The following is a 27,961-nucleotide window of genomic DNA, read 5'->3' on the forward strand; positions in this document are numbered from 1 at the left end:
AGCTTTTGGAGTTTAAAAATGATTGATATATAATCATTGTCTCTAGGGTTTTGAAAGCAAGTTTCTTAATTTTATGCTTGCTTCCAGAACCATTTGTAAGATATCTCATGCAAGATGCACCTCTTGGGCATGATCATCAGACCCATGGTCCTTTATCATTCTGAGCTAAGTCACCTGTCAAGATTACATCAGGCATGGATGACAGGGAACTATGAGTGTCTGACACATGACATAGCCACCCCAAAAGCAGGACACAGAGGAAACAGTGTGTGTGTGTGTATATATATAAGAAATTACACATACAAAAATGAAATATAGACATAAAGATTCAAATTTTGTTAGAATTTGGAACTTAAAACATTTACATGATACAACTAGCTACTTCATAGTACTTACTAGTATTAAAACACAAGAAATTAAAACCATAAAATGTAATTTTCTAATCAAAATCAAAATGTATTAGAAAGATACTAAGTGACTACTGTTAGGGTCCTATAATTTATAGGATCTCAAGGTAATTAAGTATTATATCTCAAGAATCTTATTTTGTAAATACTTGTCAACCTACCAATGATTTCCAAATAAAATAAAAGAAATAAAAAATGAAAAGAGGGTATAAACAAGAAAAATAGAAAAACAAAAAATATTGGAAAAAGAAGAAAAGATTGAACCCCACCAAAAGAAAGAAAATTCAAAAAGGAATAATACTGAAAGTGTTGCAAGTCTAAATGCCACTACTAATAGATAGTTTTGCTTCATTACTGAAAAATAAAAGGTTGTGTGTAACTTGTTCAAAGTGCCACAATCACTAGCTTTTAGTTTGAGCATACAGTGTAATCATGATTAAACTCCTTTAAATTTCTGTAAATTAGACTAGAGAATAAGACTTACCCAACAGTTTAATCTAGGTAAATCACTAGTTAGGTAGAAAATAACATTGATCCAACTGTTTAATCTGGATCGATAAAAGAAATAAGGGATAGGTTAGGTAGTTTTTCATTCTGTATAAAAGAAAATAAAATGGGTTTGCTAGTCTAAGTGCACCCTAGAGACAAAAATAAAAATGCTAGTTTAGCTAAGGGTAGGTAGATTAGATTAGTGGTAAATATTTGCATATCTAATTTTTATCCTAAGTTTTAAGGATATAATGAAAAGGGAAATATGTGCGCCATGAATAAAGTACTTTATATGTTTACATTTTCTCTTATCCTAAGTCGGGAAAGCAAGAGTTAAAAGGCGCAAGCAGACAAAGTTCTTTTGTCGCTTATGATTAATGTCTTGTAGTTTAAAAGCATTGGGATGTGATCCCGCACTTGATCAACAGACCTCATCTGCTTTCGCCCCCCCCCCCTCATCATCCTGCCTTTACTGCCAGGGGGCGGTCCAAAAAGTTGTTTCACTTGTCGGGCCCCATCCCTTACGTGTCGCCCTCTTGTGATTTCGCACCCCCCTCACCAAAACCATAAACCACCTGCTACCCCCCTGGAAACCACCTTTCCCTCATCCACTCTACCGCGCCCCCACCATGATTCCTCCACCACTCTCTATTCACCACGTTGCATAACCGTTAAACCAATTAAATGTTTTCCTGGCCAAAATGATCGTTCTCCATTATGGATTCTTCCGGGTAACCATTCAAGCCTAACAGTCCCGCGCCATTTCAACGGGGCGATTCGCTGCAGCATTTAAAACTTGTTGAACCCATCTCTTTCTTTTCTTTATTGCTCGTCCTGTCGCTCTCTTGCATTTTACTGTTTGTCTTCTGTTATTCACAGTTTTCCACAGTGATCACTTTCAGAGTTTTTCTGCGACCAGATCACGACAGAAATTGACATTTCCTCTTCCTTTTCACCTGACAGTTTGATTATTCAACTGTGCTCGGTAAGCTCCTTTGTAAATTCATCCTGTTCACAGATTTTTACAGTCATGCCTCCAAAGACTAAGACTCAAGATAAACCTATTAATCCTTTGATTCCCCCTTCTGTGGATTTAGATCATATACCTTTAGCTGATAGGGATTACAAGATAAATGAAGCCCAATGTAACTGTGATTTTCTTGAGTTATATTGCTGGTTGGAAGATAAACACACAGACAAAACCGATGAAATTGGGCTCTGGGAGTCCAACCTCCCCCATTATATTTTCCCCTTGACATTCCAAGCCCCAGAATTTACCAGAAGGTGTCAAGCTTGCTATGTCCCTACCCAAAGAGCCATCATTGCCCCTACAGGTGACATTCTCTTCACAATTACAGCCCAATCCATTGACCAAATGATGTTGGCCCCCACTGTGGAAAATGTTGCTCCTTTCTCCTTAGAAGCCCTCACCCAGCTTTATCAAAAGTTGGATTTTGCCACCAAAGCTAGAATCTTTGAGATTTTCTTACCAGAGAATGCCCAATTACCCAAAAAGAATCCTCCATATCCTTCTTCCATCTTCCCTGATCAGGCCAAGCAAATTATATCCATGATTTCCTACATTTTAGGCTATTATTCTGATCAGTGGGTAGATGAGCCCATTTTAGGATTCCTCTCCATATTTTCCACAGACAGCAAGCCCTCCTTGGTGTTTAATTTCAGTCAATTCTTGGCTGATAGTATTCATGAACAGTTCATAAAATTTCCTACAGAACAGGTGTTTAATTACACCTCTATTTTGATTTATATGTTCCTCTATTATCAGGCAGACAAATTCAGTTTTGCATTGCAAAAGCTTGATGATGTAGGAAATCAGCAGCCAGTAATCTTTTGGACCTCATTGGTCATGAGAGAACAGCAAGAATTCACCTATAAGAAGTTCATTGAAGATTTTGTTCATCCAGCCATGAACATTCTGAACAGTGCAATACAACCCAGGATCAGTGAGGAAATCAAGAGAATTTTGCACCTAACAGATCAGGCAAAGACTAGGGATTGGTATTTATACCAAAATTACACAGAAATCAGGGTGTATGGATGTGAATTGGCACCCTATAAACTCCCCAAATACCTCCCAATGAGGATTTTTGCCCTAGAGTACATTAGACAAATGCTGAATTCAGATGACATCCACTTTGTAGTGGCCAAGAAGAAGTCACAATTCAAAATAAAGACACAGGTGGGCCCATTTGTGTGCAACACAAGGACAGCAGGTGAAGAGGCAGATAGAATGCTTAAAGAAATGAAGTTCAATCTGAGCTTTACATGGTCTTATGACCCCTGTGGCATCATTTCAAAGCTCAAAGTAGAGAACAAAAATACTCCTTACATTCATACTTCAAGACCAGAAATAGAGTAGTATGCCAATCAGCTGGAGTGGACAGAAAATACCTTACAGGAAGCTGAAGAACAGCTTGTTTCTACTTCTAGTTTGTAGACTCCCATTCCTCAAGAAAAATTAAGCAAAAGACAGAGGGAGGAAGGATCATCATCGACAACTGGGAGTGAAGCTAAAGAATTCAGGATCAGCTACAGGAAGAGAGCAAAGTTAACTCCTAGAGTAGAATTGGACAAAGAAACTGAAGAGCAGGTTGCCATCATCATCACAGATTCACCACCTACAACTAGCAAATTCACAACATCTCCTACTGGACCTTCATTTTCACAAGGTCACAAGGAAACTGAGCTAGAATCACAAAATGTCCAAATAGAAAAAGAGAAGACAGTTTTTGACAGGTACAAGGAGATTAAGCTCAGAAATGAGATTTTGAAAAATAGCACCTATAACCAATTCTAGAAATAGACCTCCAGCTCACAGAGCAGGTTGTTGTCAGTCTTTGACACAGAACATGGCAAAATGCAGATGGCCTTTCTTGAGGCCCAGATTCCACAGCCAAAATCAGCAGTAGACTACAAGAGCACTACTTTTGAATTCAGCACAAAGGACATACATCCCATTGATCAAATGGAGATGCACAAGCAAACTAGTGAAATGATATCCTCCACTTTGACTAACACTACTATGTCACTTTCTAAATTGCAAGTTTCTTTTGCAAATGTCTAGTCACAGTTGAAAATGGAGAAAGTGTCCTCCTTAGCCAAAGATAACAGGATCAAGTCTTTGGAAGACTTGGTGATTAAGATAGGGTATGACCCTAAAGATGTCAATGTTGCTAAGGAGATTATTAAAAAGAAGAACCTAGACATTGTAGCCTTAAGAAAGTAGCTCAAGCTGCTAGCCACAGAGGATCCAATGACCAAGGATATTGAAGAAGGTGAAGCACAGAAAGCAGATATGATGAAATTGATCATAGAACAGAATATATAGATTAGGCAAATGGAGGCAAAGATGGAGAAAATGATAAAGGAGAAGGAAGACAGTCTGAAGATGGCCATTGTCCCCTTGGATGCCATACCTATTTCTCAACTTCCATCAACAGGGGCAACCACTGCAGCCACTTCTTCCACTCAAACTGTGAGTGTTGAACAAGTAACAAAGACACTAGAGAACATGTCACTCCAGTCAAAGGAGATTGAGACTTTGCAGGGCCAACTCAAGGCTCTAGAAGTGCAAAAGGCCAAAGCAGAAGCAGCTCGGGTTACTGAAATGCAGAAATCCCAGAGACTGTTGGAGAAGTTGCAGAAGGTAGAGAGAGACACTTCAATTGGTCAGACCTTGGCCCAAGCCAAGGAAACCATTTGGATGAATATCCTGGACTCTATGAATGAGATTTGGCCTTCTATCCAAATCATATTTGAGCAGAAAGAGTTGATAGAAAAGGCTACAGAAACTATTGTGCAGGGAAGAGAAAAGTTGGGAGAGATGCCCACAGAAGCCTCTAACATAATCAAGTTCTTAAACTCAAAGTCCAAGTATGAGCTTGAAGAAGTAGGGATCAGTGATAGAACTGCCACCATTCTGGAAGTCAAGAAAGTCTTGACAAAGAGAAATCTCATTGATCAGTTGGAAGAAAGGTGTGAAACCTTGGAGCTACAAGTAAACAGGTTCACAAACATAATTGAAGCATTAATCCAAAAGGGACTTCCTAGCATTTATGTTATAAATGACAAATTGATCACTTAGGAAGACTATGTCCTAAAGATGAAAGAAGTGGCTAGAAGCAGCATTAAGGTCAATGGGATTAAGGGAAGTATGACAGCAAAGGCCTTTTTGGAAACCATGTCAAATGATTTCTATGTATAGAATGAAGTAAAACACATTTTTACTATGAAGCCGACCTTTGCCAAATACACAAAGGTAGATGAAATTTACCGCAGGGTAACAAAATTGACAATACCAGATGAAAGCAGATGGGAAGAATTGGTCGATTTACTGGATTGAAGGATAATTCAGCGATAGTAAAACAATTGCTAGCGTAGCAACCAGCACGACGATCAATTCAGCATTGCAGCACTATTTCAGGTCGACTCAGCAACCGAAACCATCAAAACAGGGCCACCTTTCCTTTTAGTTGCCTACGTGGCCTATTTGTCTACCAAAATTAGATCATATTGTTTGTAATTAGGCTAATAATACATTGTCGGTTTGACAGCGATTTTGTAAAGGTTTTGTAATTTTCATTATAAATACTTCACTGTTTGAAGTATTAAGGGTTGATTTCCGAATGTAATTTCCTTTTGCATATTGTAATTTTCAAAGCACTGGAGCATCAATAATACAAGGACCTTTCACAGGATTCATGTGGTGTACTAAATGGTGATGTGTCTCTTCTGTCTATTTGTTTAAACATTGTTTTTCTTTTCTCTGTTATTCTAAATTTCTGAATTAATCAACAAAAACTGTGATAAATAGGATTTGTTACTTAGAGCACCCTATTTTGGTTGTTGATAATTTTAATGTTTTCCACTGAAATCAAATCAAGGAATTCTTAATTGCTCTTTGGTTTCTACTAAACCTTACACTTCTGCTATTCCACAATTCATTAAATTTCAGAAAATATCTACTTAGTGCAACCTAGCTTTCCCTGAGAGAACTCCTCTAAAAATTGATGCAAAACTCCAGTTTAGTTTATAGACTCCATAGCCCAATGGAATTATAACACTCAAATCAACCAAACCTTTCAAACAAAACAAACAAGTACATTCATAACTAGCCTAAAATTTACATAAAACAAAGCTAAATTTTACAGAGAGATCCCTCTCTGAAGCTGGTAGGGCTAGATCCCAACTTCCAAAATGATTTTGATGTTGTCTTATGTGTTTACTCCCTCAACGTCAAAAGTAAAGAACGACAACAACTACTACTATAGGTGGGAAAGCCAATGGCAAATACAAAATAGGGTAGATACTAGAACTGTAGATGGAAGAATCCCATAGCTCATGACTGCCAGTAGTCCTCCTCCATGTCAGAATCATCAATATCAGCATCACTTCCATTGCTCTCTCCTCCATCCTCCCACTTTATATCCAATCCAATTGATGCATCTGCTAGTGTAATCCAATCGATGCATCTGCTCAATTGGAGGATGATCCCCCAAGAGGATCATCATCATCAAAACTGACCAGCTCTGGCACGGGTTCATTGAGATCCAAGGTGCCTAACGCCAACTCTGTAAAAGTTTTTCTTTGACTCAATCACCGGTTTTCAATTTCAATAATTTTTTGTCAGTTTAATGCTTATCCATAAATGCATATTCATCTGAACTTATAAATGATAAGACATTGAATTGTTTACCGAGAGGCAACCTAGAAAATCAGTCATATAAAAGAAATTTTTGGGCAATACACGTGGAAAACCCCCAAAGGCAAAACCATTACAGAGAGTAAATTTTATTATAGGCTCACACAAAAATGAGTTTACAACAAACTTTTTCCAGCAATAAGTACATATCTTGAAAACAGTGCCCTTTCACCATTTCGAGTTCTGTGCATGAATTGGCAGCAATAAATGCCTTCAAAATATGTGCAGTGATGCCTCAATTTCTGTACCTAAACTTGCAGCAATAAATTCCCTCAAAATCTGTGCAGTGATGCCTTGATTTCTTTGCCTGAACTGGCAGCAATAAATGACCTCAAAATCTGTGCAGTGATGCCTCGATTTATGTTCCTAAACTGGAAGCAATAAATGCCCTCAAAATCTGTGGAATGATGCCTCAATTTCTGTGCTTGAACTGCTGTGATATTATCCTTGATTTGTGTGCCAAATCTCTTGGAACTCGTGCCCTTTCTTGCTGCTACTCCTTTTTCTTCAGCATTTCTCCTCTCTCTCTCTCCTCAAAAAATGAGTAAAAAATAATGCTGCCTTTTCCCTAGAATTTCCTTTTACTTCTCATTACAACAGTTGTAACCTAAGTCCCCTGACACAACGACATGGGACACACAGGACATGCAAATACGAGTGTCCAACACGAGGCACGTAGAATCCCTGGAATAGGACAAGTTATATATATATATATATATATATATATATATATATATATATAATACTAAATAGATATTTCAATGATTTCATATTACACAAATTCTCATTCATGATACAAATTCAGACATAGATCTAGATTCTACATTGTAAATTTGTAAGTTGTAACATTATGCATACATATTACAAATACAATCATGACAGATTCATCAATGATCCAATAGGAGAAAGACAAGAAACTGCAGTTTTCTCATTAAGTCATCTCTTATGACATACTTCCACAAGGGATATTTACTTTCTTGAGCCTACTGCCTTTCTAAATTTATTTTGCCCTCAACATGTGTTGTTGTTGTTGATTTTTGGTAGCATCGGATGTGCTCTAGCCATGAAATTTGGTGGAGAGGCTAAGGCACATGAGATTTCCAAGACTCAAAAAATCGTTTGGAGAAATTCCAACCGGATGAAGAGATACTAAAATAATTAATATTTTTAATGGGTTCCTAAGTCTGTAGCAGCACAGTGGAGGTTGCAGTAGTGCGAGAGGCACAGAGGTGTTTGCAGCAACGCAGTGGCAGCAGAGGGAGCACATGATAGCAGTTGAGGTAGCTTCAACATCATGAGGCTTCCAGACTGACCGAGATGATAGTGTTTGGGTGAAGTTAGTTACTTACTTCTCGGTAACTGAGTTGCAGTGCAGCGGTTAGCAATGGCAGTGTTGTGGGTAGCATGAGGCAGCATTTTGAGAGGGAACTGCAGTACAGATGTAGCAGTGGTAGTGTCATCGGCAGCAGTACAGGAAGCAGCAATGTAGTGGATGTAGGGTAGCAGGCCAAGCATTAGCACAAAGGACCGATGTGAAGGATCAGTGTGATGCTTCTATGGTGAAGCATTACAAGAGCACATTCCTCGCTAAGAGGGAGTGTTGATTTTTTGTAGCAACGGATGTGCTCTAGCCATGAAATTTGGTGGAGAGGCTAAGGCACATGAGATCTGCAAGACCCAGAAATCGTTTGGAGAAATTCCACCTGAATGAAGAGATATTAAAATAATTAATATTTTAATGGGTTCCTAAGTCTAAATTTAGGAAAATTAAAAAATTAATGTGTATTAATATAAAATGGGTGAAAAAGTTCTAAGAAATGAGGATCAAGCCAGATATAATCTTAGTCATTGATTAGGGACTTAATCTTGGTCATTGAATCGTCAACAAGAAAAGTATAAGAGGCTTGAGGATCAATCGAAGATACACCAAAAGAGATCAAGAATTCAATTTTCTGGGGCTGGGTTTGTTAAGGAAATCGAGTGAGTGATCAGTTGCAGTGGGACGGTTCAGCAAGGGATTTAGATCCAAGGCTGAAGAATACATATCAGAGAGGCAGCAAAGTGCCGGAAGAGGTAGCACAGAGCTTAGGAGGGCTCACACAAAGGCTAAGGAGGCCAATGCAGAGGACTCAAAGGGTCGTAGAGGCTGACGCAGAAGTCGAAGAGGGCTTCAGAGGCAGCGCTGGGAGTGTCTGTGGGGCAGACTGGGAGCTGATCAACTAACGCAGAGCCAAGGAAGGGTGACGCAGTTCCTGAAGGGTGACACAGTTCTAGAGGAGTGCTTGGAGCAGCTTTCGTTGTCCAGCACAAGGAACAGCCGGAGTCACTATGGGATTGTTCATCCGGTTGCTGATTTGCTGGAATATCTGTCTCTGAATAGAGGTACTACTGCCAAGGATATTCTCTAAAGGGTGAGCCATTTTTGGCACCCTAGTTGTATTCAGAAATCTGCTTAATAATAAAACCCTCATATATGTTGCACCGGTTTTCCCGAATTGGGTTTTTCCAAGGATGATTGTCCAAAAATAACGGTGTCCCTTGTGTTGTCTCAGTTTATTTCAGTGTTTGATCTGTATATTTCTGAAGGTTGCAATTGTGTTTACTTCGATGTTTATGTTATTAAATAACGTGTTAATGTAACGAACAAGTAGGAGATAGTAAACCAGATATTGCAGTAGGGGTTTCTGATGTGTTAGATTCAGAAATTTTCACAGTTGTTGCAGCCCCACTTCCAATAGAGAGAACACTTGCAGATCCTGATGAAACTGGAACAGGAGGGGTATCACCAATGGGGACATTCTTCCCCTTCTCTTGCCCCTTCCCTGCTGCCCTTGATTGAGCCATGAATGTTGTAAAAACCTAAGGAAAAAATGAACTAGTATGTAAACAAAATGGACAGGAAATTGTTGTAGCAAAAAAGGGAAAAAAATGGAAGCAAAATGCACATACCAATTGCTTGAATCACCTCCAAAATGCTCCTAAACCCTTTGCTACTCACTCCCACACACAGCAAGAGAGAGACACAAGAATGAGGAGAAAGCAACCCAAATCAGGCTTAAAAAACCTGCGACACACTTTTCTAGAGGGACATGTGTCCCAAAATCGGGACACACTCGAACACGCTAGAGCCACGAATCGAACATGTGTCCCTCGAGAATCGTGTCTGACACGTGGAATTCAGGACACGATGGGGGGAGGACGAATCTGGTTTCTTCGGTTGTAACTTAAACCTAATATTTAATGGCTCAAATTAAATCCTGGCGAATGAGATCTACAATTATGATATAATCTCTCATTATCACAACTTAAATCACTTAAGTAACTTTATTAATTAATAATGAACAAAAGTCACTTTATCTTTTATAAAATAAAGTTAATGTTCTAGAGACCCTTTTGGACGTTCTCCCACATGCAAGACACCAAGCCAATGTGGAAGATTCGTCCACATCACTGGAACTCGAACATGGCTAAGAAGATCACAAAATCGATTCCTTGAATTAAGGCACAAATCAAGGAATCCATTCCTTGGCTACTCTTCAACAGAAGTAGTCGTTGCAAAAGTCAAATCATCTTCTTTTCAAACAAATAAAGCTTCCATGGACCAAGTCAAATTGCCAAGGACCAAATTAAATCAAAGTTACTAGAGCAAGCCATTTCAACTAGCCATTGGAGTCTTCAAGGTGGAATGTTGAGCATCTTTTGACTATTATTCTTCATTTTTTTCTCTTCCAGGGTCAATGCAATTGGGACATTGTACTTCTACAAGACAAATGAGCCAAGTCAAACTCCTTAGTGGGCAATCACTGTAATAAAAAAATTATTTTGTAATTTACTTAGTCTTCGACATGTGGATGACAAGTAAAAATATTGTTTGTGTGAAAGAGGTTGAAATAGTTGTTATAAAAATTTAAAAAAATTTAAAGTAAAAAATCAAAAAGAACTATAAAAAGTTGGTCTCCCCTCTCTTTCAGATTGTTTTTTTTTTATGACATCATATTATGCTATTATAAAGAACTCATTTTGCCATTAAAACTTTGTGTGGGTTGGATTTTCTTATATTTTTCTTTCTTGATTTATGTTGTATAGAACATAACATAAAATATTTCCACCACAAGTAAGATTGCACAAAAATTGGAGGGGCATTCCATTGATGGGCTACATAGTCATGCAGTTGTTAATGGAAGTTAGAGATGGAAGGGTTCCACTAAATTTAAAAGTGCACTAAATTTGGCAGAGGGACCCACAAGTGAAGCCAAGGTGTAGGTTTACTTTCCCTTATTTTGACTTAGGAAATTTTTATTTTTCCAATAGTCAAAATAGAATCGATCTCAGTGGTCGATTGAATTTTAATCTCAGTCGTTCGTGCAAGATGGAAGACCAAGTCAACCTTATGAAAACAAAAAGGGTGCAGACATAGCATATGATTATGCACTAGAGAATTGTGCATTTTAGCTCAGTGAAGAAGGGTTTCCAGTTAAGTGCATTAGGGTAGAGAAAAAGGCCGAATAGCCTCAGTCATTTTTCCAATAGCGTGCATCCTTTCCAGTGGCCGAGTTAGCCTGTTCAGTAGGGCCGAATAACCTGTATGAGTCCATATAGTTGCGCAAGCAGAGGCCGAGTTGGTTAGGAAGACGCACAATAATGTGTTGAGGGTGAGCGAATTAAAGGGGAATTTTTCCCAGTCCCTGTAATCAATTTTTGAGATTTTTGCTGAGCAAAATAATAAAACACACAAGTTGGCAAGTTTTCCCTAATTGGGCCTTCTTGGGTAATTTCTAGTGTATTGTTTATTGTGTGCTTGTGTCTCCAAGAATTTATTTTCTACTACTACTATTTGTTAGAATACTCGGCATATTTAGTAAAAGTGTTTGGAGTTTAGTTTTTAGTGTCTTCATTGCGGAATTTTTATTAAAGTAGCAGTTGGGTATTAAGACTACATAGTGTCTTACTTTCCTCAAGAACAAGTGAAAGATGCAGGAAAGGAGACATAGTTCACTTTAGGGTTTCACTATGGCTTCTAGTTGTGTAACCTAGGCATAATTTGCGCAGGCATTTTCTTCTAGCGGGCTTTGTGCAAGGGTTTTTGAGCAGTTCAAACTTGCAAAATGGCATATTTGGGGCTAAGATTTGAGGACTATCTTAAAGGGGCCTCATATTTTTGTTCTTTGAAGGAAAGGATTGGTGTAGTGTTGGAGGAGCAAGGAGTTTGGGAGTTTGTGAACACAATAACCTCAGCAGTTGGCCCAGCATAATAAGGACGCAGAATCCAGAAGAATAATCCTGGTCAAGGATCACATCATACATCAAGGAGTCAAGGATCACATCATACATCACCTTTCTAGAAAGAAGATAGCTCAGTCCATGTGGGTACGAGTGAGGTTAGGAAGTTGGTACTCAAAGATAAATTCAGAAATATCAAGATGAGTAAGTCTGAGTCTATGATTTCTTATCTGACCAGATTCACCCAAGTTAAGAAAGAGTTAGCCAGAGTTGGGGAGACAGTCTCGGACAAAGGCCTTGTCAGTTTTGCACTATTGGGCTTTCCCAAGTCATGTGAAAACTTCACTGATGTAGTGTGTAGCAAAGAAAAGCTTCCAAATTTGGCGCGTCTATGGAATGATTGCATTCAAGAGTAGATCCGAAAGCAAGCTAAATCAAGGTCTCATGAGAAGGCTAAGGAAAAGGAAAACTTTGCCCTTGATGGCAAGGGGGGCAAGGTCAAGGACAAGAAAAATCCAGAAGGGGTCGTGTACAGTTCAGGAGGCAAGAAGAAGAAAAATCTCAGCAAAGTGAAGTGCTTCTCTTATCATCAATTTGGGCACTATTCCACCAAGTGTCCAAACAGGAAGAAGGGATCCAAGAAGGATCATGTGGCAACATTAGTAGAGGTGGAGGAGTTCACTTCTCAATTTGAGGAGTTTTTGCTCATACCTTGCATGGTAAGCTCAGTGGCCAACAGCATCTAGTATATTGACAATGGAGTGTCTTATCATTTGACTGGGAATAAGGGCTATTTCAGCGAGTTGACATTAAAGGATATGCAGTTTCATATAAAGATGAGAGATGATGGCAAATACCTAGCACAGGGCATAGGTACTGTCAAGTTTGAGAGGGATTCCAGAAATCCTCTCTACCTTAGAGATGTCATCTATGTCCTAAGGTTGAAGAAAAACCTTGTTTCAGTATCAACCTTGGAAAACAAAGGTTATGAGGTTATCTTTAGCAAAGCAAAGGAAAGGCTTTCCTCGGGCCCTTAAATTCTGGATCCATTAAGCATATAGGAGTTAGGGTGAAGAACCTCTATAGATTATAGTTTGAGACCGAAGCAGCTTGTAACGAACAAAGTTCATATACGCAACAAAAATCTCCAGAATACTTCGAAGACAAAGACATCCATTGTAGGACAGTAATTGTATATTAAATATTGTATAAAAGAACTGATATGAGATATTTGATTACAAATGAGAATGAGGGCCTACTTATATACCCTAGGTAGGTACCTCTTCACCAACAGTGATGTCCTTAAGGACATACCTCTTCATTAACTAATTACTTACTATTTAATCATTATTTATTGTTTACATTATTTATATTATTTTATATATATATATATATATACATATATATATATATTATTCATAACATTGCCTTCCTCTTCAAAAAGCATTGTCCTCAAAGCTTACTGATGAAAGGCTTAATCTCTTTTCCTGTTTCGAATATCTTCTCGTCTTTGAACTTTCATCTTCATTATTCTTTGGAACATAAATATGTTGTTTTCGTTCTGAGTGATACTGGTACGTAGATTGATTAGAAAGTCTCCTATTATGATTCGGATGTTGATAAGGAGTTCTTCTGGTTGGACTTTCCCTTATCATGTTAGTGGCAATTCCCAGAGGTAAACAAGTGGATCCCACTCTCTATAGGCAGCTCATACAGTCGTTGATGTATCCGGTGAACATGCGACCAGACATTTGCTTCGCAGTCAACCAGTTGAGCCAGTTTATGGTTGATCCAACCAAAGTGCATTGGGTTGTTGCTAAGCACATGTGTTGAGATATCTCAAGGGCGCAACAAATTATGGGTTGTTGTACAGGTAAGTTGATGGAGTGAGTCTTCAAGGATTCACAGATGCATATTGGTCAGGAGGTTTAGTAGAGAAGAAGAGCACCTCAGGTTGTGCTTTCAGTGTTGAGTCATGTTAAAATTGGTAACTAGGGCCAAACTCCATGTGGGTCATCTTATATGGCACCTGATATTTTTCCTAGATTCCTCTTGTCGAGAGGTGTAGGATTAATCTAAAGATCATCCGATTCCGACAAGTATTTATGGAGATATGAATTTATTTGTATTTACTTGACAAATTGTCAGGGTCGGCCAACAGCTAAAAGTGTGGCACACATGCCCAACAAATCATATAAGTACAGGTGAGGTTGATTCATTATCAACTCATCTCATCTCACTCATTCTTCTCTCTCTCCTTAGCTTTGGGTTACACAAGGAGCATCTCACACGTGGGAAATAGGGAGACGCAATAGGGTAAAGAAGACACAAAAAGGACACAGAAGCTACAGGTCATCTCTTTGACCAGCATTGACCAAGCGTTGACCATTCAGGAGTGCGGTTTTGGTGTGGCTGCCTCTCCTAGGCAGGCCGCAAATTTTGGCATGCAAACCGAGGCAATCTGACCTCTGGTTTGACCAATGTTGACTGCCCTAGTTTGGGGCAGCAGGTTGACTTCAGTCAACAGTAGTTTGATTGTGTTTTTGGGGTTGTTTATGGGTTGTTTCTTCAGGTTGTTCGAGGACTAGATGACCGAAAAATTGACCAAGCATATTGGAGGTCAATTTCACCTCGATTGACTAAGTTTGACTTTGCTGATCTAGGGTTTGGTGCTGCTAATATAAAATTACAGAATTCTGATTTTGTACTATTTCTCTCTGCTCAACTATTGAAGATAAAAGAAGATTTGATCAAAGAGTTTCCCTGCATTGGGGTTTGTCCCTGGCTAGCCGCCACATCTTGTGTCTCTTGTCTTGGCTTGTTTTATGTCAATCGTTTAATGTTCTATCTTCACTTTACTTAATGAATATGTGATTGCTAATTGGTGGCTAATAAGAAGAAAAAAAGTAAACTGCTCTAAGCATAGAACATACCATAATTTAACAAGTCAGCAATTGTTTCATGGTTTAGTAGGAAGCATAGATTAGTGGCACTAAGCTCAGCTAAGACCAAGTACATGGTTGCCATCTTGGCAGCTTGCGAGGCTTTGGGTTGACGAAGCTACTTGTCAGGTTACTCAGTTAGACGTTGGAGGCCACAGTCATAAACTATGATAATCAGAGTTGCATCAAGCTCTTTGAAAATCTAGTGTTTCATGATCACTCCAAGCACACAAAGGTCCGAGATTAGGTACCACCACATCAGATTGTGTTCAAAGGGGTAAAGTCGGACTTCAGTACGTGCCTATAGAAGAACAGACAACAGATACCTTGACCAAGGCATTGGCAAGGGAGAGATTTGTCTACTTCAAAGATAAACTAGGTGTAGTACAAAACAACTTCCTCTCTAAGAGGGAGTGTTAATTGAAGTTAGAGATGGAAGGGTTCTGCTAAATTTAAAAGTGCACTAAATTTGGCAGAGGGACCCTAGTTTCCAGTTCAGCGCATGAGGTCAGAGACAGGCTGAATAGCGTCAACGATTTCTCCAGTAGTGTACAGCCTTTCCAGTAGCCGAGTTAGCCTACGCAGGAGGGGCTGAATAGCCTGTACTAGTCCATGCAGTTACGTAAGCAAAGGCCGAATTGGTTAAAAAGACACAAAACAATGTTGAGGATCAACGAATTGAAGGGAAATTTTTCCCAGTGTTCGTAATCAATTTCTAAGATTTTTGCTTCACAGAATCATAAAACACACAAGTTGGCACGCTTTCTTTGGTTTGCGGGTTCCTAGGTAATTTCTAGTGTATTTTTTATTGTGTGCTTATGTCTTCATGAATTTATTTTTCCGTTACTATTATTTGTTAGAATACTCAACATATTTAGCAAAAATGTTTGGAATTCAGTTTCAATTCCTTCATCGCAAAAATTTTATTAAATTAGCAATAGTGTATTAGAAAGCAAACAGTGGTAAAGATGCACTAGGCACTAATCTATTTCAGTTTTTTCTGTAGGTAGATCACTTGGACGAAGGTTCGACCAATCTTTTGAGGAGGTAGCATCAACCGAGAGAAGAGTAGTGTTCATTACATAGTCGATTGAAAGATCATAGACATATCGCTATAGGTTGCTCCTAGTTGGATCTGAAAGGTGTAGAAATTTTTGACATGGGTGGGGACATTCTCTCTTTGAGACTAAGCCCACCTCACTATCAAAATTACATGATTAACTTAAGAATTATTGTGGTTCACAACCCGACAATTTGAGGTAAAGTATTGTGGTAATCGGTAAGTCATTCTTCAACAACCATTTATTAAATACAAATTGAAGTTTATTTTTTCTATTTTAGATCAGTTTGTTTAAATAGTTTGTCCTTCAAGATTTTCTCATTAAACAGCTAGTTTTGTATCTTGGGGTTTTGAACAATAACGTTAAATCAAAGCCAAGAATCAGTAATACCCTTTCTAGAGCTTTATTTCTATATATTCTTCACTGTATATTCATTTTTTTGTTGCAGATCTACAATGCTCCATTAATTCATTGCTGTAGCATAACAAATCTGGATGATTTTTAAGGTTCCAAGCACTTTTCCAAGCATCTTCACTAGAACCTTCTAGGTAGACTCTATATTAAATTTAGTTGACAATATCCTGCTTTTAGGATCCAAATATGTCATTTGTCAATGGCTATAATTTTATTTCTTTTGATGAAAATTTTCTGGGTTGTGCAGCAAATGAGGTTTGAGCCCATAACCTCAACAAAGCAAATTCCAACTCGCTGAAAATTGCATCTAGTTGCTGGTATAAGGCTGGGATTGACCCAAAGTGGTTCATCATACATCCTCTAGCCTTTCCACACCTAGACCTGTGATCTAGAATGCTAAGGCACTATTTGAGTGCCTATTTTCAAGGGGAATCACCTATTGCCCAGCATTTTTTCTGCAGATTTTACAGCCTACAATCACAGGACAGCAAGCAATATAATAAAGGAACCCATCTAACCATAGGTTTTAACACAAAAATAATCATAGATTTGGTTGGCATATTAATTAAACACTCATATCAACTAGTTACATTGTCATATATCTTGAATTTGAGTGATTTATCTTGCTGGCTTAAAAGTATTCACCGTAGATTCTGCCCAATAAACTAGTGAGACAGCAAATAATTAACTCCCCCACTTCATTCATAGACCCCATTTAAGGCATTGACCCTCATATGCTTGGTTGGAATATTTAAAAGGAATACTCTCATAGCTTTTTTGGAGGAAGTTGGGCTTAAAGAGTGGGGATTTGAGCTGATGTGACTATGCGCCAATCATAGTGGGCTACAAACACCATGGCAACCTTGCTAAATTGTTCGGTATCAGGTCACACATAGAAAACCTATTTTGTTGCAAACATAATAACAAATGTCTCATGTGGGGAAAGATTGTTGCCCAACAATGCCAGTTGCAAACCAGAATCATTCCAGTCCAGAAATCACAGGTACATGCACACCCATTAATTGTTGTCCAAGAAAGCACTACCAGTGGATTTTGTGTTGTTATCTACACATTGTTATCACCCACAATCATCCTTTGAAAAGAGTCATCCAGTAATCATGTAGAGAAAGTACAAATGTCACAAACAGTCTCCCACTTCCAAGCTAGTTCATACTAGTCCATGTTAATTTTCAGTGTTCTATGCTTAGCACAATCACTTACAACAATTCCTCTTCAATTAGCAATCACTTTCCTAATAAATTCAATCTTCCAATGACAGTAAGCAAATGTAGATAGAACAGTAATTCAAATGCAATAGAAGACAACCAAGAACACGAACAGGAGAGACATGGGATTTGGTCAAAGACCAGGGAAAACCCCCACAAGGGTCAACCCTTTCAAAAATTTTCTTCTATTAGATTCTCATCAAATGTTCAACAGAGAGATACAATGTTCCAATTCATCAACAATGAGTCAAAGGTCAATAACTTTGACTTATCCAATTCAACTAACCAATATTCAATGAGATATGAGCGCAAAAGTCAAATCTGTTCCAAAGTCAAAGTCTGCAATTTTTGGCCAAAGTCAATAGAAGTCAAAGATGCTCTAACCAGTCAACGTTCAGCAGTCAAAATGCCTACAAAAAGCTTGGTCAACAGTCAAAGGATGTGGCCTTCCAAGCTCAGTCAAACACAACAAAAACAGTCAACAAAAGTTCGGTCAAAGGAGAGAGAAAGCCTGTGGTCAAACTTCAGAATTTTCTGCGGTCAACCCAAGTCAAATTGCCCAGAAAAGTTTGGCTTCTTCACCAATCAATTCAGCCTTCCAAAATCGAAATTTTCCAAGTCAAAACATCAAGTCAAAGCTGGTCAATGACTGGTCAAACTATCCCAATTAGAAAGTCAACGCAGAAAATAGAAATTGCCTCCTTCCCTTCGCATGTGTGAGCTCAGACCTCCTAGTTTCAGAACTATACGAACCAAATCAATCAAGAGAGAGAAGTGATGAGTTGATGATGCTCCAAAGTGATGTGACATAATGTGTATTTATATGCATTGGAGGAGACCCAATTTGACCTTTAGGCCGACTTGTACTTTTGTGCACATGTGGTTCCATCATCAAAAATAATATTTTTCCTTAACCAAATTAAATTCTTCCAAGGGCTAGTAGGGGTCTTTCTTGATGAGGAAGGATGTCCAATGGAGAGAATTTGTCCTTGAGCTACCAAATTAACACTCCCTCTCAGCTAGGGAGAAATTTCTAATTGCATCATGAATTTCATCTCAAAAATCTCGTCATCGTCATCACTGAACCAAGTCATATCTCATCTCTACTCATCTTTGCTCATCTTTTGAACACTCTCGAATCTAAAGAAGAAGAATCATCATAAGGGAGCTCCAGCTACCACCCTATATCCAAGGACAATAGGCAAGATACCACTTACTGTGAGAGGTAAGGATCACAATCTATCCTATTGTCCGTTGATCTTCCCAACTTGACCCTCAAGAGTCAGTGGTAGAACACCTGCATCCCATCACTTGAGCAGGATACCACTTACCATAAATGGTAAGGATCACAATCTATCTCAAGTCTCCTCACCCATTGGCCTGATGGGTGGCAAATTGGCAATCCCAACAAGCCCAGCTTGTGGGTAGGATGCTAACTAGGGTATACTTTGTCATGTCCAATCAGTGACAATAGGCAAGATACGACTTACCATGGAAGGCAAGGATCACAGTCTATCCTATTGTCTAACAATAGGATGGATATGACTTACCATGGGAGGTAAGGATCATAGACTATCCTATTGTCCAGAGTTCCCTCAACCCCAGGAGCTCTCTAGCTCAATACCTCTCCAGGGGGGAAGAGCATAGCTTAGTGTCCTCAATAATCTGAGACCCTTACCCAGGAGGGTCACATCCATCAGTCCAAGTTGCTCTTTGAAGACCAAGAACCTCCCTTTCGGCAAAGCCTTAGTAAGTATGTTTGTTATCTGCTCGTCAGTCGAAATGATGTAGTCTTACAGCTCCTCTTTGCACCATGCCTCGAATATAGTGATACATGATCTCAATATGCTTGGACTTGTCATGAAACACGGGATTCTCTGCCAATCGAATCGCACTCTTATTATCGCAATACAGCACTATCATATCCAGAACCTGCTCAAAAACCTCTCCAAAGAGCTTCCTCAACCATACTACCTTGCAACTAGCCATGCTAGCAGCAATATACTTTGCCTCGTCTGTGCTAAGGGCCACGGACTTCTGTTTCCTACTCATCCAAATAGCATCAGTGTATCCATGAAGTCTCACCTCTCCGACAGTATATCTCAGAGCAAGATTAATTGTTCCATGCAAATATCTCAGCACATGCTTGGCAGCAACCCAATGTGCATGAAGAGGCTCAGTCATGAATTGACTCATAGTGTTAACTACAAAACATATGTCCGAACAGGTGTTCACAAGGAACATCAATGCCCCAATCAATTGTCGATACTCAGAGGGATTTGCCAAGCTAGGTCCTGCAACATCTTCACACAGCTTCTTGAAGTTCATTTCCATTAGTGTGGCCATGGACTTGCATTATACCATTCCAAATATTTCCATAGTTTCACCACATATTTTCCTTGTGAAAGGAAAACCTCATCAGGCCTTTGCTACACCTCTAAGCCCAGGAATTAATGCATTAATCCAAGGTCTTTCATCTCATATTTTAAGGCCAACTCCTTTCACTCGAGCATCAGAGGCTCACTACCTATCAAAAATAAATCATCAACATATAAAACCAAATTAAGGGGCATGCCTTAGAGCACTTTGAAGTAGAGGTTTGGGTCGAAAATGCTTCTTGAGAATCCAAACTTCACCAAGTAGCTATCAATTCAAGCATAGAACGCTCTCAGGGCTTGCTTAAATCCATAAAGTGCCTTCTTCAGCCTACAAACGTGAGTCTTCCTGTCATGTACTTCAAATCCCTGAGGTTGCACAATAGATACTTCTTCCTGTGGTATGCCATGAGGAAATGCAGTCTTCACATCCATCTGGTGAAGTGTCCATCCCTAGCTAGAAACAAGGGCAACAATAGATCTAATAGTAGTACAGTGGGAAACTGGTGCAAAGATGTCATCATAATCTTCTCCCTCTTTCTTGGAGAAACCTCTAGCCACGAACCTCGCCTTATATTTATCAATGCTCCCATCAGCTCCATGTTTGATCTTGTACATCCATTTAGAAGTCACAACAAACTTCCCCTTGGGTTCAAGAACAACTCCCCACACATCATTCTTCATAATAGATTCATATTCTTCAGCCATAGCATCTTTCCCAACATGTTCTTTCACTGCTTCTTGAAAGGTGTGTGGTTCAACGTACATGATGGAGCTCATGGCTACAACATATCCCTACTATTGGCATGGCTTCTTACTTTCCTGGAAGGTTCCTCTGGTAGCAGCATGTCTTTCAGCATCCTATAAAGTATCATAAAGCCAAAGTGGTCTTTTTCTGCCAAGAGGATCACATGGAGGAGGATCCAAAGGGTCCATAGGTTCTGTGGGATCATCAACGTCTTTCTTAGGTTCAGGTACAGAAGGACCTTCGAGTAGATCCATGTCATCATCCTTCTTTTCAACAAGAGGAAGAGGAGGAATATCCCTCGCTTTTCCAAGGGCAGCGTCTTCATCGAAAGTCACATCCCTGTTAAACTCAATATTCCTTTGACCAAGCACATATATTCTAAAAGCTTTAGAATTATCACAATACCCAACAAATGTACATTTCTTTCCAGTGGCTTCCAGCGTGTTCCTCTTGTCCTTCAACACATGAAAGTACATAGGGTAACCAAAGATCCTCAAATGTCCAACATTAAGCTTCACACCTGTGAACACTTCTTCGGGAGTCTTGTCACCCAAGGCTTGATGAGGAATCCTATTTTGAACATAGACCATTGTATTAGTGGCTTCTCCCCAAAGGAACTTTAGCAATTTTTGATCATGCAACACGGCTCGGGCAGTTTCCATGATGGGCCTATTCTTTCTTTCAGCCACACCATTATGCTCGGCGTTATAAGGTACAATGGTCTCCTTTTTTATTCCAGACTTCTTACAAAACTCAACGAACTCATTAGAAGTGTATTCTCCACCTTTATCAGACCTTAAGACCTTGATCCTTTTTACTGTTTGATTCTCTATCAGAGCCTTGAAATCCTAGAACATATCAAATGCTTCCTCTGTGTGCTTCAAGTAGAATATCAATGTTTTTCGGCAAAAATCCACAAAGATTATATAATATAGATAGGCACCCAAAGATTTTATCAGCATTGGTCCACATAGATCAAAATGTATGAGTTGTAGAATATCATTGGTCCTGCTTTTGTTAGAAGGGAATGGTCCCCTCGACTTCTTTCCACTAGCACATCCCAGACATACCCCATCATGCTTAGATTGAACTTCAAGCATTCCAGAAACCATCCTCCTTACTTTAGGCAAGGCTTCATAGTGTAGATGAGCAAACCTTTGGTGCCATAGCTCACTTTGATGATTGTTATCATGTACCATTGCTCGCAACAATCTTCCATTGACTCTATAGAGTCCTTCAATTCTAGATCCCAAGGTGAATGCATCCCTCATGCAAGATTCCATAGGCTAGGTGAGGACCTTTCCTCTTATGAAGGCAACTCTCATCCCTTTGTCTTCCAAGGCAGATATAGATACAAGGTTCTTCTTCAATCCCAGTACATACATAACATCATGAAGAAGTACAGTTTCCCCATAATCCAAATGAAATGTGACAAAACCAAAACCCTTCACAGGATAAGTAGAGTTGTCCCCAAGAATGATCTTCAGATTAGTCTCCCTCTCAACCAGATTTGAGAGGACTTCACGATACCCAGAGAAATGTCTAGAGGCCCCACTATCTACCAACCATCAAACAAATCTGGAGGAGAGGAACTAGAAAGAGCAAAAATAAGAATATATGAGGAGGAGCTGCATTATTTCCATACCTTGAGTTCCTTGATCTCTTTTAAAGACGATGGCCTTCTTCACAATCATTAGGAGCATCTCTTCTTCTTCTATCATTAAACCTATTGTTGTTGAAGCCACGATTGTTGTTGTTGGACCTTGAAGCATCTCTCTTTTCTAAACAGTCTCGGGCATAGTGACCATGCATGTGGCAATTGTAGCATTCAATTTTCCTTAATCTTCTATTGGAATCCCTGGAATCTGGAGCAGGATTTCTAGAGTTAGATGATCTTTCTCTTCCTTTCCTCTTCTTGTCTTGAGCAGCAAAGGCAGAGGTCTCTCCTTCTTCTCAAATGTAAAATTATTACATTGACCTTGTCTATGGGTATATGAGAGTCACAAGCAACATCAGTTTTGGGTGGTTTCATAATATTACTTTAACATTTCTCCACTGCGAATGTTTATCATTGAGTACCAATTATTTCTTAGGATGTAAGATCAGAAATATAAATCTATAGTTAAATGGCCACTCACCCTAACTATACTCTGCTCTTGCTTTGACATTCAACAAATAAATTGTTAGCAATGTTGAACAACATGTTTCAATATGAGTCAACTGGGGTTATCTCGGGTGGTTGGGCAGATGGCTATTATCTTCCCCACCCAAGTTCAAACCCCAACTAGTGACATGATGAGCTATAATGCCTTGATAAATATTGTTGTAATGGTTTCGTGCCTATGAATATGGTTGAAGCCAATAATGGCTCCATGTCTATAAATATTGTTGTATTGGCTCCAAGCCTTGTGAATTCTTGAAGTAAGTATACTTGCGGGCTGGCTTGGTACCAGCAACCTCACTCTAGCCCTCAGACTGAGAGGGAGGCCGATTTCTTTCCTAGGAAAAAAAAATTTTAAAAAATGTCTCAACATGAGAAAATAATATATTTTAAATGATAAGGTATAAACTTTTAGAAAATTACCTGCTGCATCTGCAGAACATAATAATGCCACCTGTTGAAATAAAAACAGCAGTCCATCCCCATAGCCCAACAACGGCTGTCACTTTTAAAAATGTTGATGCTGGGGAAACAAGTTTAAAAGATACAGAATTAGTCCTGCCCTCAACAGTTCATAATGCACTGCAAAATTGTGCATGTTAACATTTGTTCTTTGAAAAACTAATTCTAAAATGCTGGAAACCTACATGTCATCACATAATTGATGAAAGTGATAGTAAGGGCAGTCATAACAAACAAAAGGATGGGTGCATATCCTAGATTTGCAATCTTTCCCAAAAAACTGTTTTCATCCCACCGCTTATTGAACATCTTCCGAGCATTTGACTGAAGGCAAACAAAATAACACAGAAGATAGTAAGATATCTCCAAATGAACCACGTTGAGGAACCTATTTAATAACATATATAGAATGCAATTCTAAGTAAGGAATCAAGATATCTCAGATCCATGATGATTAAAGTCCTGAACATCCTTCACTATATAATGTTAACTTAAATACTATGATAAACTGTAATGTAATTCATCACCCAAAGCAAGAAACATTTTTGGGAACCCACTTGATCATTCGAAATCTAACAATAACATTTCTAACTTTCATGGAAATCAATATGGGTACAAATCCCATGGAATTTTTGAGTAGTCATGATCTGGATATAGGGAAAAGCAAAAAGAACCATGAACTAGAAACTAGAAAATTCATATCTCCAATATATTTCACTCACAAACTTAGAAATGCAAACTGCTATGAAAAATAAGACTCGTGTGTTTTAGGATGGGAGGAGGGACTGCTTTATAGAAAAAATCTGGGTTTGAAAGCTCAACATTTTGCCTTTTTATATTTTAATTATTCCCTTTTCTAGCTAAAATGCCTTTCTGTATGATCCACTGGTTTGGCATTTCCAGCAAGCCAGATATATTTCTCAACCAGATCCTCCCACACCTCCAATTCAGAAATATATCCAGACTAGTTCCCCCTTTCCTTGGCTTGCACCCAGCGTTTAACATGGAGCTGCTTTGACAATATTTTCTACCTCTATTGGACACCTCGGATGTAGACGAGCAATTAGCCCTTACAGAATTCAATCCTAACTGCACTGAACAAGCTACAGTGGATCAAATCTTGGACACCAAGACAAAGGATACCCACCAGCAACAAGTACAACTTTACTGGCTTGTGAAAGCAGAGCAGCTTCTTCACCAAGGCAAGTGGCTCACCATGAGCCAAATTCAGCAAAAGTTCCCCCAATCTGATGGGGGAAATCAATGCAATGAAGATCATTGCTTCCTGACTGATCCAAGTGGATATTAATGGCCATCCACCTACTCCACTAGCTCAAAGAACAATCCTCCATCTTGGCAGTTTTTCTACAGTTTTTCAGGTCCTGAACACTCAACGCAATGAAGACCATTGCTTCCCAAGGGGGGAGGACAGATCCAGGTGGATATCAGTGGCCATCCACCTACTCCATTGGCTCAAACCACAGTCCTCCATCTTGACATTTTCTCTACAGTTTCTTAGGTCTTGAACTTTCGGGGGCATTTTGAGGCCCTATACGACGTTTTCTTGACGTGGCAGGGGCCTAGGCGATAGCCATAGGCTAAAGCTTGGGCCCCAAACAAAATGTGTAATTCTCGACTAGACCCTTCTAACAAGCTATCGAGCATGCTAGACAAAGATCATATGCAAAAGTTATGACCCTAAGAAGCTAATGTACCAACTAACCCCATCAGGGCCAGCAAACCTTTTGGTGTTTCATCTTCTAGGGTTAGGTTTTTGGACCTCTACGATTCTTTCTTTATGTTAAAAGGCCATTCTCTCAGCCTCTTGTAATAGCTTTTACAAATGTGTGTAGTCACCATATCTTTTTGTACGAAGATAGCTACCACCATTCTATTCACTCTGTGTTCTACACTATTATGTATTTCATTTATTAATAGAAGTTGGGTATTCACCACATTATTGTAATACCTACTACATTTATCTATGTGTGTTCCATTTATTTTCTTGCATTTCATCATTTCATTCCTTGCATGACCCAGATTAGTGGTACCAGAGCAATCTGCTCCTTGTTGTTTCTAGTGCTATCCCAGACGAGGTCAAGGTATAAAGAGTTGAATCTCAAGCTAGTTTCACTTGGGAACAATTGCTCTCGCAAACCCAAGCAGCCTACCATGGCAAAAGAAAAGAGAGATGACAGAGCAGGAGATTCTATCAAGTTGTTGCTTGAGGAAACACTCGTGCAAGAGGAATGTGATGATGGGCAATTTCACCTAAATCCTTCGACAACTGGCAACAATAGCCAAGGCAACTTCAACAAGCGGCAATTTTGAAGGCACAATACCCTTCAAGGTACAAGTTAACTTTGATATCCCCTAGTTTGAAGGCCAAATAGTTGCAAATGCCTTGGAGAAATGGTTATTGTTAGAGAGCTATTACTTTGTCCAAAAAATTTCTAACAATGAGAAGATTACCTTCACACTAATGAAAGTCGTTCCCCATGTCAAACATTGGTGGGAAGGTTACTAGGAGAAACACAACAAAGATGAGTCTGCAATGTTCAATGTAGGACCAACTTGGGCCACCTTTGTTTATGCCCTTAAGGAGGAATTCTACTTTGTAAGGAACTATGATGCCAATACACGAGACGAACTTTGCGACAAGAGAGAGGTCAGACAATGCTAGAGTACTGCAATAATTCCAATACCTTGCGCTCAAAGTTGGGTATCAAAGACTCTGAGCGACACCTAGTCTTAAAGTACCGCAATGGCCTATGTAGGTAGATCTGAATGAAGATGTATTACCAAGACATCTCCTCACTGGGAGCCACTTATCGATCTGTTATCGAAATCGAGCAGAAATTGAAGCAGCAAAATAAGCGAGAGTTCATGCCTTCAAATCCACTACAACAAAAGCCTGGAAAAGGAAAACCTAACTCAAAGAGCAGGAGAGTCAACCTCAAGACAACCAACCCAAGTCATAGGCAAAAGAAGGGTGATGGGAAGTCAAAAAAGGACACTAGAAAGTGGTGTGAGTTCTACAAAAACCCCTAGCGCAACACTAATGAATGTCGCTCGAAACAATCATTTTTAGTGGAGTTGAAAGGAAAGAAAATACATCTAGCTCTAATTCTGATTTAGAACAAGATAAAGGAAAGTAGATCATCAATGCAAAACCCAATGGTACCATCGCAACCACAGAGATCAAACCAAACAAGCCAGAGGAGCTTGAAGAGGGGGAGCACCTCTTCCACTCATAGATGTGGGTGAAGGGGACCCCACTCCATTTCATCGTTGATAGCGGAAGCCAAAAGAACATGATATCAGTCAATGTCATCAAGAAATTGAAGTTGTCAATAGTGCCACACCCCCAAAACCTTACACCATTGGTTGATTGAGCCATGAACGAGAAATTTGTGTCAGCTAGCAGTGTTGCCTATCCTATAACATCAAGCCCTTCAAAGATGAGACACTATGTGATGTTCCCCACTTGAAGTTTGAGATGTTATTTCAGGACAACATTATATGTGGAAACGTCATGTTGTTTATGAGTCTCATCCTCATAGTGTCATTTTTACTCTCAAAGGTCAGCCCTACAAGATACCAAAGGTAGTCCCAAGTTCCAACTATTGCAATTTCATTGATCTCAACAAAACAGTGCCAAAAGGTAATCTCTCATATTGCAAAGTTTGTTCTCTTCATGGTTTGGTCAGAAGGTGAAAGGAAGGTCACTGCGACCACCATAACCTCTGCACGAGGCATCTCTACACAACAGAAGCAAGTAGACAAGATTGTAGAGACATATAGAGATATATTTGCTCCACTAGTGGGGGTGCTTCTACACTACAAAGTCAAACACTCAATTGACTTGATACTTGGTATTCCTTAACCTAATGACCCAATATATATACTCTCTCTCTTGGAGAATGAGGAAATAAAACGCCAAATTCATGAGCTCATCCAAAAGGGCCACATTCAACCAAACTCTTCATCTTATGGGAGTCCAATTGTATTGGTGCAGAAGGAGGATGGGACATGGAGACTATGTTTTGATTATTGAACCCTTAACAAAATCACTATCAAGAATAGATACCTAATCCTGAAGATTGAAGATCTTTTTGACCAGCTTAAGGGTGCCAAGTTCTTTAGTAAGATTGATTTGAGGTTCTAATTCAACATACTAATGTGTCGAAGACAACATTCAAACCTAAAGAAGGCATTTTCGAGTGGTTGGTCATGCCCTTTAGCTTGACTAAGGCTCTAGCAATATTCATGAGGATGATGGATGATATCTTGGGGCTTCACAAATTCTTTTGTGGTTGTATATTTGGATGACATCCTCATCTTTAGTAGAACCTGGGAGGAACATTTGCAACACATTCAACAATTCTTAAGCACCCTACGACAATGCAAGTTGTATGCTAATTTAGGCAAATGTTCACTTGGCATGCAGAGGATTCAATACTTGGGCTACATTGTGGATGAGCATGGGGTACAAGTGGACCCAACCAAGATCCAAATCATTAAGAATTGGCCAACTCCAACAACTCTATCAGATCTTCGTAGTTTCTTGGGCCTTGCTAACTTCTATAGAAGATTCATGTTGTGGTTCTCTTATATCACTTGGCCTCTGAGTCAAGTGACCAAGGGAGGAGCAAAGCCAAAGTTTTTTGCTCTAAGTCACAACAAAATTCATTCGAGGATCTAAAACACACCTTTGCTCTGCACCAGTCCTCA

At 39.2% G+C, this 27,961-nt stretch overlaps 1 protein-coding gene across 1 annotated transcript in view; it reads right to left on the bottom strand.

The window, feature by feature from the left end:
- The window catches only part of LOC149259078 (protein S-acyltransferase 24-like), a 234,661-nt gene that overhangs the window by 154,266 nt on the left and 52,434 nt on the right, over positions 1 to 27,961 (bottom strand). The window contains exons 6-7 of the mRNA XM_089417297.1: positions 23,413 to 23,551; positions 23,189 to 23,288 (exon numbers count right to left, since the gene is read on the bottom strand). Coding sequence (XP_089273423.1) covers positions 23,189 to 23,288; positions 23,413 to 23,551 — 239 coding nt within the window. The remainder of the gene's footprint in view (positions 1 to 23,188; positions 23,289 to 23,412; positions 23,552 to 27,961) is intronic.

The sequence above is a fragment of the Pinus tabuliformis genome, chromosome 6 (assembly GCF_031772625.1).
Source record: "Pinus tabuliformis cultivar Carrire ecotype Pingquan chromosome 6, CPIR1, whole genome shotgun sequence".
Lineage (NCBI taxonomy): Eukaryota > Viridiplantae > Streptophyta > Pinopsida > Pinales > Pinaceae > Pinus > Pinus tabuliformis.